Source organism: Topomyia yanbarensis, chromosome 2, assembly GCF_030247195.1.
Source record: "Topomyia yanbarensis strain Yona2022 chromosome 2, ASM3024719v1, whole genome shotgun sequence".
Classification (NCBI taxonomy): domain Eukaryota; kingdom Metazoa; phylum Arthropoda; class Insecta; order Diptera; family Culicidae; genus Topomyia; species Topomyia yanbarensis.
The window spans coordinates 150,959,586-150,976,194 of NC_080671.1; the positions used below are offsets into that span (position 1 = coordinate 150,959,586).

A 16,609-nucleotide genomic window follows, 5' to 3' on the forward strand; every position below is an offset into this window, starting at 1 on the left:
TCAGAGAGTGGTTTATCTATATTAAAACTATATTGCATAAATTGCTTACCGTACTAATCTTTCATGATTTGTTAGAATAATTGAGGCTTTCTGAAATGACTAAAGCATATGCAAGTAAGCCTATGATTGGCCACTTTTGGGAATCCCTCCCAGCAACTGGCCAATTCGTATTACACAAATATGAAGTACGATTATTGTGTACGAAGGTCATGTCCAACAAATTTTTTGCCAAAAAATGTGGAATTGCAGCGTTCTTTTGAAAATATTTAGGAAAAACTGAAAATGACCAAATGTTAGTACCCTACTACATTCCTGGGATTTATTCCAGAGTCATAGCTTGAAATGTAATTTGTAAAGAATTTTTGAAAATTGGAATAATTTTCGGTTCCTTTTCAAAAAATGCATCAAAATCGGTCTAACGACAAATAAAGTTAGTGCCAATTGAACGTTGGCTTTGGTGTAACGCAGAGGGCTTGCTAGGTTGAATGTTAAAAGATTCTAAATGCACCATATGTGTATTGACAACTTGAAATAATTTCTCTGTTTCCACACCAAAGCCAATATAAATGGTCCCATGCAACTCAATGTTGTCTGCTCTTTTCCAAAAGCAACAAGACCGTTGCTTGTCTTCGGAAAATTCTGCGCGCATTGTATCGCTATGCTTTTCACATGAAATCACATTTGAATAATGTTAGTAGCACTACAATATTGTAAACTAAGATTTTCTGGGTACCATCAGACCAGAACGAGTTAATAAGATGCACGCCAAATTGCGTATTCAGTTTGTAACTTTCATTATATTTGTAATACTATAAATAACTCTCGAACATTTAACTAAAATGCAATTTTATTACAAAATATATTTCCATTAAATACGTGTACACAGAAAATAGATATAAAACGCATTCACAAAAAGTATTCCTGCTTTGTAAATAAAAATTAAAATACAAAAATAATTTGCGTTTAAATTAGCCTTACATTTTAGCTTGAAGAAAAATATTACATAACTCTTTCCGAAGAGATTCCGGTACAGACAGTAATATACTCTATACTCCTATTAATATAAAGTACCGCGCAATAAATATCGACGACATCGACAATCGTTTTTTTCTGTCGGTTTTGTTGTGGGTTATTGTCCCATAGACATGTTTTATCATTCGAATAATAATGATAGCGTTGACACAAATAGCAATAACTAGTAAATATATAAGTAACAAGTTCAAAACTATTGCTCATTCCGGATTCTGTTTCATTGTTGAGCACAACGTTCTTTTGATTTTCGTTTCTTATTGTCGGCTGAGTTATTCCGCCTGGTTCCCTGTATCGGCATGTACGGTGGCACTGGACTAGATGATCCGGGATCGGAAAATTCGAGAATATCTTAAAAGTAGAAATAAGACATGCTAATAAGGTATTGAAGACGGCTAAAATTATTTTAATTACCACCTGGAGGAGACGAAAGCGTTGAAGCTGTCATGGAGTTGGTGTTCATCGGGCTGGTGCCTGAAGTGTTGTATGTGGGGTCAATTCTGGCAGCAATGTTATCATCCGTGTATTGACTTCTAAATGAGATGATTTTTTTTTTATTATTTCATACTACTTATTTAACAGAAATAGCTACCTTGACATCCGAACTCCCCTAACATCCAAATGATTGGGCCGTTGAGGGCTCCGACTATCTTCCCTATCGGAAACTGGCAGTACGTAGATATCATCATCCTTACGACCATTTTCAACTAACCGTTGCACATTGGCCGACAATTTTAAATTTGGTGCGGATTTTTGGTGCCTTATCATATCTATCGGATTCGAGTAGCTGTCTTCACTAGGCAAAGATTGTGCGTTTAGATAGTGGTTTCCGGACCCAGATCCATGCGATGAAACACTACTCTGGGCCCTATGCTGACCTACGCCATGCTCTGGGGAATGCGCCGGTGGTCCATAGTATCGTTTACTACTAGCACCAACTATTTCTCCAACAGCCCCCGACGTTGGCGATTGTTGCAGCAAGTCGATCGGATTTGAGTAAGAATCACCATCCGGATCACTGGCAATCGCTTCCAGAGAAGCAGGCTGTTGATCTCCGTGGGGCAGAGATGAACTATTTTCACCAACGGCTCCAGCCTCGGTTGCCTCCGGATCTTGAAGTTGTTGCTGCTGACGTTGCATCTCTTTCTTTAGGCGAGCCTTTTCTCGAGCGCGTTTCGCCTTAGCTCGTTCTCGCTCTTGCAGCATCTTTGCGAGCTCTTTGTCTTGAGCTTCCATAGCAACACGCCGATCAATCACCTCTTGATCCAGTCCGTCTGCTTCTTGTTCCTGCAGTTTTCGAGCCAGCTCCTAAAAGAATCGAAAGAATGAAATAGTTGGTTCAGTTAATTGGTTTGAGTAAATTCTAAAAATGGCATACATCAATTCTTTTAGAATTGAATACGGAACTATCTCTTGTTTTTGTGTTTGAGATACATTCAATAGGAATCAGAAGTTGGTAAGAAAACCAACCGGTGGTAAATGCACCGGTACGGTTCTCAAAATCTCATCACGTGTAAACAACTGGTGCACACCGTGTGCGGTTCTGATTTCGTTCACATGGTAAACGAAACCAAATCCTCAAATGAGTCTCAGTTTCGAAAACATAACCGAGTCACTTAGCACCGTTTACATGTATGCACGAGTTTCAACTCGTGTTGATGTATTTTCAACAGCGGTTTCGGTTCGGCTTTAGAAAACCGAACCTGATTTTTTCTGCACACGTTGCTTCGGTTGAAAGAAGAAGCAGTAAAATGATGCGCAGTGCTGCCGAATAGACAAGCGAAATGAATGAAATGAGTTCCTCAGAGTCGATGGGGCAATATCGAAATATTTGGTTCTATGAAGCTGTTTACAGTTCAACAATTTATGTTTGCAGTTATACTAAAACCAAAATGGTGGAAACAAATTCAAAATGGCGACCTTGTGTTGGCGATTATTCGTGTCAAATGATTAAATGTGAACAAATTTGCTTTGGAAAAACTCTCTAAAGAATTAAAATCGATGTCTATCGCCATTGAGTTTTTGTCGGCCGGTCTCACGAACACTAATGCAGTTTCTTGGTTGAAAGCAATCTCATTTGCTTTTCCGTCTTTGTTTATTATTTTCCTCCAGCTAGTTATGTAGTATTTGTGCCATGTGACGTGTACGTGCATGAGCCGTAAAAAGTCTATTATCTGAAACATTAAAATATGAGTTTTTTCTGGAACGGTTAATATGGTGAATTACCATTTTTAAATCCAAGACGATGAAATCAAAATGGCAAACTTCCATGACGATATATAATAAAACCATGCAAGATGTGTATTTTTTAACGAAAAAAGTTTCTAGATGCCGAAAATATATGTTCGGTACAATGTTATATGACGGACCTATAGAACAACCTTACCAAAGCGATGCACTTTTAAGAAATCAAGCAACATATTATTTTTGGAAACAAAATATCTCTAGAGCTTAACAACAGCTGTTTACTGCTATTTTACAATTCGATATGACGTATCTGGTTTTAACAAAGATCGCTGACATCCAAAAAAAAACCGCAGTGTTAGTAAACTTAATTCACCAAAAGTTCTTTTCACTGCCTTGGAGCTATTTCTATCATACGTATTACTTTAAGTGGTTTCGAATATTGGATGTAGATTACTACGTTCAGTTAATGAGTGTAATACAAAATAATCCTGTTTTTGCGTGACGAATTTCGCGCCAACTCGAACAAATATTGGCAGCACCCTCTTAGATTTTACTGAAACTTTCTGTACATGAGAACTTTGTCACAAAATACATATATCACCATAGACTATCTTCCACTCTAGATAGTCTATGACAGGAGACATGCTGGTGACCTCGGGTGATTCGTAGTTATGCTGCCTAAGCTCGACCCTCATCAGCAGAAGACAAAAGTTAAGCCCGTAAGATATTAAGCCTGTTCCAATGGCCCTGCCACTTTTCCGATCTGTATACTTTACATCCTTGCTCCCACTTCAGTACTATGGCTCTAATTTTCATAACATTCCCTACCCAGTAATCTCTAGCTAATTGAATGTTGATAAAGATATCACAAAATTAAAAATTCTGCTGCATATCCACTGAGCAGTACAACAAAATGTCAAGGACTTGAAGAACTGTATAATAACGCCAAAACAATATCTGGCACTCAAAATTCCACAGTTTTGGGCCTATTCCTGATGGCAAAGTAGAGGCGAAAAGGTATTCTAATTCAGAAGACGAACCAAAAATATTTTCCTTGTATAGAAATAATACAAAATAGCATGCATAAAGATAGTTTTAAGACAAATGTTACATATAAAAATAAATAAATAATTATGTAAAATTTAGTACATAATGTTGTGGTGCTTATTTCTTTCCCTGATCTTTTTGGAACTAAACAAGAAAATAAAGAAGTATTAGTGGAATATTAGTTCAATGACGTGAACTCTTTTCAATTGGATTCTTGATTAATAATAAAAGTTGCTTAATTAGACAATATTTTCTCACAAACTGAGTTTTATTGAATTTTGAGATGGTTCTGACTTTCATTGGTTTAGTTTTTGATAAAAATACAGTGAAAAAAAATTAGTTTGCGCAAGGGAAAGTTTTTTAAATATCTTTTTTTCCTTAAAGGTGCCCAATTTGAATTTTTGAATTGGAGGTAAGGAGCATAATTACCTATCTTGGAACAAAATTTCATCCAAATCAAAGATGTTTTTTTTGTAAATGGATTTTATACATTTAAAATCGATTTTTTTCAGTGTAGGAGTCGATAAAGAATTTTTTCAATATTTTTATTAAAAAATTTAACTCATTTTGTGGAAATCACTCGTATAAGATTTTGTTATTTGAAAAAAATGGTAAAAAAAGTTTGACACTTTTCAAAAGACAGTCTAGATCATTTTTGGAAAAACAAAGTATGCAAAGTAGCTTTCTGTGACAAATTCTTCATGTACAGAAAGTTTCATTAAAATCTGAGAGGGTGCTGCCAACTCTGAATACGATTTAGCGCAAAATTTGAAACAAAAAACAAAGAACACAAATATTTTACATTAAGTAGTGTATTCCTACGTCTACAGTTCGTGCCCCTTGTAGTTTTTTTTATTTCTTGCAAATAGTTAAGAGACACGCGGTTCCGTCAAGCTCACGCACCAAGCAGTATAAAACAAGCAAATTAAATAACAGCAACATTCAATGCTTCTCTCTCGGGGAGTGTTAAAGTGACAAAAGAAATAATTTTTGGTACACATTGTACGATTGCTAATATCGGGATACTTTATCAAGACTGTAACTGAGTGTATTAATTTCAAATAAATTCTAAAAATAATTCATTTCAAGGTCACAAATTTTATTTCAAATTGTCTACCAAATTGTCTACCACCTAATCCTTGCTTCAGAAAGGGTAGCCAGAAATTTGGTTTGGGAGGGGAGTTTGATGAAAATCATTGATTTTTCTTGGGGCGGGCACAGCATAATTGGTAAATCGATTGCCTTGAACGCAGCTCACCTGAGTTTGATTCCCAGCCCCGCACATAGGAATAGAAATTTTTCTAGAGAGATTTTTTTCACCCACAAAGATGCGAATGACCCTAAGGTTAAAACCTCTATAATCAAAATTTAAAAAATTAATTTTTCGAAAATACTTACATTTCATGAAAGTGTGATAAATTAATGAAAGTGCAGAAACAAAATTTGCCTAACAGACGCCTTTTATAATTTCTTCTATAAAATGTCAATGAAGTCAAAGAATGCAAATATAAAACGTACTTTTAACCCTAGAACTTTGCACTTGCGTTTTCCACCATAAAACGTTGCACTGGGGTATAAATGTACCCCCACGCGATTAATTTCAATTTTCGCAGGTAAAAAATGCATGCAGAAGAAATGTATAATACATCATTTTCTTCGTTTTTTAATTGCGAAAACAGCTGTGTAAGTGAAAGTACGGAATTTATTGAGTGAATGATACATAAATTGACTTGAACAAAAAAAATGCAAAATCGAGGCTTTGACTTTTTTCACAAAAATTACTATACCTTGTGAATTTTTAGCCGATTTGAAAAAAAAAAATAAATGATTCTAAAAGTTGAAAGAATGGTCTAGAAACATAGCAAAATGGAATTTCGATATTTTTGAAAAAGTGCAATTATTTGGAAGAGTGAAAGTTTAAAACTCGGGTTTTGGAAAATACCACGAAATGGGAAGGAAACTGAAATGACAAAAAATTTCTGACCAGTAGTTCATTGGTAACACGCATCGTTACTGTTACAACAGTTACTGTGCGCAAATTATACTTGCGAGCCATTGTTTTGAAAAGCTATAAAAAATAAACAATAAAACAATAAAAATCTACAAAAATGAGAACGATTTTTTTTTCTAATTCAAAATTAAATTAAATTAATTGAAAAAATGATTAAAAATGATAATATAACACCAATTGTTACTTATGTAGTAAAACAACCAGTATTTAAACTGGTATTGTCACGAGTCACATTTGCACTGACAGAACGAAACCTGACGAAACACTAACGGCAACCGTACACTGGGGTACAAATATACCCCACGCCAACTTTGACACCCGCTTCCACGAAAGTTATAAGCAAACTGGCTATACCACCTTTTCCTACTCTTACTATGAACACTAAATTGAATTATGGTTGGGGTCCCACGTCGATAAATGCCGAATTCTCGTCTTCACACGGCTCCAAAGAAGGCGTGGGGTATATTTGTACCCCAGTGCAACGTTCTAGGGTTAAGGTGGAATAAAGTTTTCCAACGATCATAATCATATAATTTCGAAATCATCAACTTTGTAGGTTTAACAAGAAGCTTTTCAACATAAAAAGCGCTTCTTTTGATATAATATTGTTGGTGATTAAATCTTCTTGAAGTAATTATGGAAGAATAATTCTGATGAACCCATTTATTTTATATTGATATTTTTTGACTTGGGCCGTTCTTGCACTGAATCCTTCGTATATTACTTCTCGGAGGATTACCCGCCAACATTATTTTATTAGAAGAGGTTCTGCTTTACGTTCTAATATTCTTCAAAGATGCTAAACATCTAGAGCTGACAGTATCGAAATAATGTGATCATGACCGAAAAAAATGCTTTCGCGCTTTAATTTTAGTTTTCTTCACTATGAAAGCTCACAACTGACGAGTGCTCTTATACAAAAATGTTATTACACCATTCAATTCATAACTCAAATATGTATACATCATTAACTCTTACGTCCCCAACCCCCATTTCAATGATAATGTTAAATTTCAAAATAATGGTTCTCAGCAGCGTTCTAACCAAATTTGGTTTTTTGAAAACGATCACAAAATTTGTCCAGTTTAAGACACCAAGGCCATGTTTCCGGAACTGACCGTAGCTTCGGATATATTGTTGGGAGTATCATAAAACCAGACACGTAGCCAGAGGGGGGGGGGGGCTCGAAACTTTTCAAAAATAAATTTAGGAATTTTTTTTAAATGTTTTTCGGTGACTCTTAAAAAGATTTGTGTCTTGTTTGCGATGCAAATTAATGCGAGAATTGTGAGGAAGATTGCTATTTCGAAGACAGCGGTCACGATATCTACTCAGTATGCTGATGTATGTGATAAAACAGTTCCCTTCATATTGTATGACTCGTCGGAAGAACAGAAGAAACTGTTACTTTAATTCTTGTTGTGGGAATCTGTCGCATGATTGAGTCGCAGAAGCAAGAAGTGGTACTCCAGCCAAATACGGAGACTATTGACTTCCGGTCTTTTCGCATAAGATCGAACATTCGTGATGTGAAATATTTGCTGTAGGTGAATATGGAGGTTATGCTTACGAACATCGCCTTTAACGTATTTAACCATGTCAGGTGTTCAGTGCTGATGCCATTTAACAAATTAACCCAGGCGAAACCAGTCATTTTGCATAACAACTTGTAAAACGTGGTTGATCCTCATATATATGGACGATGAGAAAAGCAATGCTCGGCTACAAGATCTGATACCACTTACTTGCACCGTGGCTATTCAAAGATTCCTGTCACATTTGTAAAAATGGAATTTATTATAAAGGACACATCTAGTAAGTAATCCTCTATATATTAAATGGTGTTTTTGTGGTGAGAATCTAGGTGGACCGACATATTTCCTCCTACCTGACCATGCACGTAAAAACACAATGCGATAGTATCATTTGCGCATCCATAGTCTCCAATACCATTACCTGAAAAACAAACATTAGCCCAATTTTGGCTGCTGTTCGGATAATATTCACGGCAAAAACTGCGTCTAGTATCTCAAAATCAACAATCAGCGCCATTATTAAGGAAGTCGACACTCGTGACCCACCAGAAATTCGCGAACATGGACATGGCAGTAACCACTATGATGATAAGAAAGTGTACGAGATAGAAATGAACAACTACCACGACACTGTTGGCTAGGAAAAAACATTTCCCAGCCTAGTCAATAGTTCTGTAGGATAACCATTCACGTTTTATCATTTTCATTGCATACATCATGGACATACATTCAAGACACAAGGCTTCATTTAGCTAATGCATTGAACCGAATAAAATAAACGAAATACATAATAAAAATGCAGAAGTTTTATAAAAAAGTGAGCTCAAAAACTGCCCCAAAATGAGCACTTTAGCGCTACTGGTTGTGTCTAACAAAACTCAGATATTTTGTTATATATTAGCCAGAATAAAGTTAGCTAAAGCAAAAGTAAATAGAATTTCTGTAATAGGTTAGTGTACTGTACGCTTAGTAGAAACATCAGGCATCTCACTCAAGCGTGCTAGACAAAAACATTTCCATTTACTGATGACAATATAATCGAGAAGATAGTTTTTGTTTTCGCGTCATTTTAATGCAATAGTATTTCTATTGACACTCAATTTCATTTAATGCAGGGAATGTGTTCCGTATTTAAACATTATTAGTCCGCAAGGTAGTGATATTTTAAACAATCGAACAATAAACAAGAAAAAATGAACAAGCCAAAAAGTGGTAAAACATCGGTTTTCGTGAGGTGTTCATCAACCCATGAATTGTATACCCTCGTATAATACTAATGTTGTTGACATACAGAAACGTACATAGTATTGGTAAGACTACCTGTTGTGATTTCATCCTTGCTTTTCAACGGATGTCAATTGATGCTAAACCATATATTAGTCCATCAATCATAATAAACTTGATGTTGCAACCAGCAGCAGCATTTTTGTCGCTTTCGATGGTTTCCAATTAATGTCTATGTAAGTTTAAAAACGACGTAACGATACAGTGAACAGACATCAGTAGCCTATCACCGAGAGCGACTAAAATGTTGTAACTAGTTGAGTCTACAGTCAATAAGTTGGGACTATAGTTTCGATTTCATGATTTCGTTTTATTTGTGTTCGTTATGGAATAAAATGAGAGAGATGAGCAGAGAAAAAGAGAGAAAAATTAATAAATAAATTGAAAGCAGCTGTTCTATATTTTCTGTACACTCAACTACAGAACAACAGAAATCATCATAGAAAGTTGACCTTACACCCACGTTACTCTTCGCCGAAGGGGAAGTAAGTGCGATGTATACCTGTTCATGTGTCGGAATAAAGAGATGCTGAAATTATTGAGCTTGTTCATATTTATAGTTTCTAGTTCTTTTGGTAATACATTAACCGTCAAGACACCAGTTACCGTGCGTTTAGATGAACCCTGTTTTGCCTTTCTCATACAAAGAAAGGCTATGCAATCACTGTAAAAATCGACTTTTTAACCGAGGCCCGGAGGGCCGAGTGTCATACACCATTCGATTCAGTTCGTCGAGATCGGCAAATGGCTGTGTGTGTATGTGTGTGTGTCATTTAAACTCACACAATTTTCTCAGAGATGGCTGAACCGATTTTCGCAAACTCAGTTTCATCTGAAAGGTATAACGCTCCCATAAGCTGCTGTTGAATTTTTAGTTGATCCGACTTCCAGTTCCGGAGTTACGGGTTGAAGAGTGCGGTCACACAGCAAATTCTAATATAAACTGGTACCACCATGATGTTAAAATGATGTAAAACATATTAAAATTGATGTAACATTACTCTAGTTTGCGGGTCTGGATCACTAATGATCAATTAAAGCACCTTTGACCACATTGGCCATCTATGACGGTTCATGACGCCCTCGGGGAACCCGCCAAGTTCCTAAGCTAATATCACACCCATTCCCCAACGAATTCTCGACCGATTTTCACAAACTTGATTTCAAATGAAAGATACAGTAATAATGTTGACTGCTGCTGAATTCATTCGGTTCTGACTCTTGCTTCCGGAGTTACAGGGGTGTTAGTAAGGATACACTGGAATTTCCCATATAAATCGGTACAATCGTAATACCTCAGAGGCTAAAAACTATTGAAATGGTCACCAAATTACTTCTAATCGCAGATCTAGATCACTGATTGCCAATCAAACATTCTTTGAATATATTGTCCACTATCGACGATTTCGGAAGTCCGGAATTCCGGGCATATTCCACAATAAAAGTCACATCGGTTCTTCGGTGATGACTGAACCGATTTTCTCAAACCAAGTCTCAAATGGAAGGCAAAATATGGAGTTGAATATTGCATCGCGCACCTCCCCCCCTCCCCATGCCTTGCCCTTACACCTCCCTCCTTCATCACTCCCCTCCCCTTGGACCACCCTCGCGCCCGCATTTCCTTCATCCACCCCGTATACCGAAATAAGATGAAGTATTTCTGACTCATCCTCCATTCCCACTCTACTAACCCCCCATTCCCTCCACTTTCAAACCCATTCCACCAACATTTCAAAATATAATCACATGAAGGTAACATTTAGGGTGATGAGCCTATTTGCGCCATGTTTCTATTAACACCCTACCCATTTGAAGCCGTTGGTTAGAGCAGTGTCTGTCATCTTTGTTCAACGCATTGAGTCAAATGGTAGCGCAACAATAGGGGCACTTGATTCGAGTTTTCATTGTGCTCAAACACGAGAATTTTACTGTTTTCAACGGATTTGTGTTATTATATTGGTTCTTAACAACGAAGCAAAGCGGTTGATGTCAATTTTTGCGCAGTCCATTGATTGTAAGGCCGAATTACCGAATTAGTGAGGCACCCTGCTTAGTATGGTGAAAATAGGCTCATCACCCTAACTCATGCTGATAATATTCCCATAGGTTGCTATTGAGTTTCATTTTCAACCGACTTCTTGTTCCGGATTGTGAGTTGAAAAGTATGGTTACAAAACAAAATTTGTTGATTTGTCCACATCGGTTTCTCGGAATGTTCTAAACCGATTTTGACAAACTTGATTTTAAATGAAAGGTCCATCAGCTGCTGTTGAATTTTGTGTGGATCCGAGTTCTGGTTCCTGAATTGCAGGGTGATACGTACGATCACGCAGCAAATCCCGATTCTAGCGAATTCTGCGATGAATGTAAAAAGGTGAATTTGTTTCCAAAATGTAAACACAACTATTGAATTTGTAGATCTAGGTCACCAATAGTCATTCAAAGTCTCTTTGGCCACACTGGCCACCATCGACGGATCCGGAAGCATCCAAGTTCAGAATAACGGTTATATTGGTTTCTCGAAAATGGCTAGACCGATTTGATCAACTTGGTCTCAAATGAAAGGTGTAGCGTCCCCGGAAACTGATATTAAATTCCATCTCCATCCGACTTCCGGCTCCGGAGTTACGGGTTGTGGAGTGCGATCACATAGAAAACTCCGATTCAAACCGATACCGCGATGAATGCAAAAAGGTGCTCTTATATATACTTACCAAGTGTAATAAGAATGAAAGACATTTCCATAATGTTATATTGTACGAACCAGCTATTAACCTTTAAAGGCGCAAAGCAATTTTTTTCAAATTTTCTGAAAATTGTCTCTCAAAATTAATACGCTACTCTGATAATTTTAAGATGGTTTTCGCAATGTTGTTTTAAAACAACATTGCGCATTTAAGGGTTAAATCATAGTTTGGAGAAATGAGAAAGGCACAATTGCACCTCTAGGTGGATTAAAACAGGTTTTTTTTTATCAAAATGAAAACCGCTCTCATAGTCACTGTAAAATCACCTACGTCACAATTTAGAAAGAATATAAAACTATTAGCAACAAAATGAGTATAGGTAGTTGAGGACATTTGTTTGGCATCAGGGCACGATATATCATTAACCATTAACCGTGCATGAAGGGATCAATTTACTGTGTATTTAAAATTTGGATTCAACTTGCGTTGGAATGTTTCAATAAAACGACGAAACGAGAGGATTTGTAGATTCAACGAGCTAGTTCTGTCAATTTCGTGGTTTTGAAACTCCACGATGAACGAAGCATGCACGACGACTGACGACTTGAAGGTAAATTAGAAGATATTAGTAATCAGTGTTAAGTGAATTTCATTCGATTTGTGGACAATTTTCTGGAATAACTTAAATTGTGGGCAGTTTCCTTTAGTTGATTTAATCATTTAAATTTATATTTTGATTTTGTTGATCACCAAAAATTCTTCCTAACTGGCGCTCTACCAGACCAAGATCAGTCTTGAAAATAGTTTCATTTAAATAGAATATATCAAAAAATTATGTTAACATGATACCTTAGAACTGGTCATACTCGCAGGACGAAAGATAAAGAAAATAGAAATTGAACCGTTTCTGCGCATCTACAAATCGCTTGCTAAATCAGAAGATTTTGTGCGAATTTCGACATTCTCTTCGTTCGAACATTTTATGGATATTTATCTACTCATTTCGTTTTAGCATCTTCTACACCTTTTAAACGTGTAGCTTGGAACACCTTGCGTTTTCCAGCACCGTCAAGCATTGTCATAATCGGTTAGCGCCTAAATACTTTTTGTTTTATTTCGATTAGGGGAACTGGGGGCAAGTCCGACACCTTAAGCGCAATCATTTTTCTAAAATACCAAAAAGCTCCAAAAATTGAGTATTCTGTGCGTAATCCTTGTTTACATGGTTCTTAACAAGATATAATTTTTTAAGCATTTCAAAAAATTGGATTCATTAAAAATTATTGGTTGCCAAAAAATGGAGAAAAATAACATTTTAAAAACGCTGCGGGTAAGACCGACACCCCGAAATGGCACGAGCGTCACCCTTGTTAGCTTTCTTTTTGTCCAATTTTTTCATTAAAAATGTGTTGTGTATGTGTGATAAAGTGTAACTATGTGTATATGAGTATGTGTGATACAAATGCATGCTTTCTGGAATTTCATCGCGTAGCAAGAGGAAGAGAGGAAGGTGTGAATAAATATTGTTCAACACTTGGTTTGTATTATGGTAAAGATTTTCCCTCTTAATCTTTTCAAGCTTTATTAGCGCTAGTGAAGCCATTCTAAGAAGTAAGATCCGTTCTGCAAGAAGAATATATCCCCTGTTACTAAGATTCATTCACTTAGAAGTAACATACGCTTTTGTAGTAAGCTATCCGATTCAGATTCCTATTAGATTATCCTTTTTCCTTTCGTTTTATAATAAAAACTATGAATCGCGCTCAATTTGATTTTTAATTTTTTGGTCGGTTTGAGACAATACTGAAAAGGAATAAATGCAAATATCAGAGTTTCCGGATATTTCAAATAATAACATGATGTTATAAAAGTAGAATACCATGAACAACTCCCAGTCATTCGCATTGAATCAAAAATGAACTCAACCATAAATAAATAGCGTTCTTACCCCTCCTAAAACTGTCGGTCTTACCCCAACCGTGCACATTTTTGTTAAATGCCCAATAAACCGTGTTGGATTACTCAAACTTATCTTCAACGCAGATAAATAATGATATGGAGAGTAGATTAGAATGTGCGGCAAAAATACTGGTGATTTCCAAAGCCTTTGTGCTGTTAAAACCTTAAAGTGTTTCAACTAAAAATAACATCCAAGCGCGCATCAACTTTTCGCATGTTTTGTTTATTTTGTGACGTTGGATGAATCTATATGGCATCTGTGTGTCTCTAAATGCTCAAAATAATCGTACTAATGATATCCTGTTATTATTGTATGATTCAAAATTTGATATCTGGGAAAAGTCGTTGGGTGTCGGGCTTACCCACGTTGTCGGACTTGCCCCCAGTTCCCCTATAGAGGTTTTAACGTTAAAGTCATTCGCCTCTTCGGGTTAGAAAAATTTCTAACCCTATGGGCGGGGTTGGGACTCGAACCCAGGTGCACTGCGCACAAGGCAATCGATTTACCAACTACGCTACGCCCACCCTCCGCCTAAATACTGTGAACTCTAGAATATCCATTGTTGTAACGAGAGTAAGTACTATAGCCTTTCTTGTGACAATGAACATATTTTTAGGATTGTCTTGGATTTGGAATTGATTTCTTTAAGGACCGATTTCTTCGCCCTCGCTTAGCGCTTAAACCAGGTTTAAACGTACTGGTGAACCTGGTTTAAAAAAAATTTCAAGTCCGAAAAAAATGCTGGCTACGGGCCTGCATAAAACGGGGTATCTGTCATCACCGGGGTAAGTTTGATCAAATGAGACTTTTTTCAGATAATTCCCTCTAACAAAATAATCGAAACAAAATACAAACCATATTCTAAACATGTTCAGCGCTAGATGCAACGATTATTTCGTCATTTAATGTATCTTTTATGAACACAAATTCAAATTGAAAATGATACAACTTTCATGCATCGTTTCAATCTGTTCAAACAATTATTAATGAAATCAACCAACCTAACTGAACTGATAACTTTTTTAGAAACCGTAAATATTTTTGACCAATAATTTATTTAAAAAATCCGAGATTTTTATCGCTAACTAGGGTGATGAGCCTATTTTCGCCATGTTTCTTTTATCACACTACGCATTTGAAGCCGTTGGTTAGAGCAGTAACTGCCATCTTTGTTCTACGCATTGAGTCAAATGATAGCGCAATAATAGGGGCACTCGATTCGAGTTTTCGTTGCGCTCAAACACGAGAATTTCGCCGTTTTCAGCGCATTTGTGTTTTTATCACAGTTCTTAACAACGAAGCAAAGCTGTTGATGCCAATTTGTACGCATTGCATTGATTGTAGGCCGAGTAATTAATGAATTAGTGAGGCACCCTCCTTAGTATGGTGAAAATAGGCACTTTACCCTATTTAATTTCGACTATTTCCCCAAAAAAAGTACGATAAAAGTCGGCCGATCCTTCCAGACAATTTTGTTTTCTTACGAGACGACACAATATTGGGCCATAAAATCGCCTGCATATGCAATTTACACAACATTTGGAGCGATATTCCTTATCTTGATACACATATTTTGTCGATCAAAGTTACCCCGAAAACAACGAATGAAAATTTACAACAAATTTATTTTAGTTTTACAGTAAAACGAAATAAATTACTAAACAATTTGCACGTTTTCAATCCATGGGTACCAATACTTGTTTTGAAAATGCAAACAGTTACGTCTACCTGATTTGAAGCAAGTTATTCGAAAAACTTGATCAATGTTTCCCCGTTTTATGGTACTGGCGTTACCTCCTTTGACGAAAAGTGAAAAACCATAAAACCTGAATTTTGTAAATAAATCATTGACCAACATTCTGAGAGTTTTTGGGCGAATCAGCCACGCCCAGGAATATTCCGGGAATCTGGTTTCACCAGTAAAGAGGACAATTTTCGATCGATTATAAAACGAGGTGCAAACTTCATATTTTGCAAAACAGGTGCAGTTGAAAACATTTGGATGGCTCAAATTGGACACACAGCGGGATATTCCGGGAACGTGGTTCCTCCGGTAAAAAAGGGACGCTTTCCGACCGGTTACAGAGCCCGTTACACTGGAGGACTAATTGACCCTACCTCGGGGTATTCCGAAAACCTTTTTCCTTCAGCAAAACGAACACTCCGATCGGTCATAAAATCCATCTTGCGGCACGTCAAACTTCATGACTTTGCGAAACAAATACACTAAAGGCCATTTTGAAGGTTTTAGGTCTAATTGGCCAAACTCCGATTTATTTCGAAAACCTGGTCCCTGCGGTAAGAGTACAATTTTCGATCAGTTTTAAAACCCGTCTTGTGGCATGCCAAACTTCATGAATTTACCAAACAAGTGCACTCAAGGATATCTTGAGGGTTTTGGTCAAATTGGATACAATCTGGTTCCTCCCGCAAAGAAAACATTTTTGAACTGGTTGCAAAATTCGTCTAGCGACACTTCAAACGTTCTGATTTGCAAAACAAGTACACTAGAGGTCATTTTAAGGGTTTTTGGTCTAATTGGCCACATTCCCGGAGTATTCCGGGAACCTGGTTTCTTCGGAAAAGAAGACACTTTTCGACCTTTTTGAAACCCTGTCTGGTGACATGATTTTGTGAATAAATTCACTCGGAGATATTTTTAGGGGACCACACCTTGGAGTATTCCAGGATCCTGGTTCCCCCGGTAAAGAGGACACTTTTCAACCGGTCATAAAACCCACCTTGCTACATGTCAAACTTCATGCTTTTGCAAATCAAGTCATTATGACAATACTACTATGTGAAGGTATTTTGTTCGAATTGAACCTGAATTTGGCTATTCCTGAAAAGAGAACTCTTTTCGGTCCGT

The 16,609-nt window shown here is 36.7% G+C and overlaps 1 protein-coding gene across 8 annotated transcripts in view; it reads right to left on the reverse strand.

The window, feature by feature from the left end:
* Positions 1 to 868: 868 nt before the first annotated feature.
* LOC131681752 (GATA zinc finger domain-containing protein 10) overlaps positions 869 to 16,609 on the reverse strand; it is a 64,733-nt gene continuing 48,992 nt past the window's right edge. For 5 of the 8 annotated variants that reach the window (XM_058962754.1, XM_058962760.1, XM_058962759.1 and 2 more), the window contains 3 exons: positions 1,622 to 2,337; positions 1,444 to 1,562; positions 869 to 1,380 (listed from right to left, as the gene is read on the reverse strand). In XM_058962754.1, coding sequence (XP_058818737.1) covers positions 1,250 to 1,380; positions 1,444 to 1,562; positions 1,622 to 2,337 — 966 coding nt within the window. In that variant the 3' untranslated portion in view covers positions 869 to 1,249. The remainder of the gene's footprint in view (positions 1,381 to 1,443; positions 1,563 to 1,621; positions 2,338 to 16,609) is intronic. The other 3 variants (XM_058962757.1, XM_058962758.1, XM_058962755.1) reach the window with 3 other exon arrangements.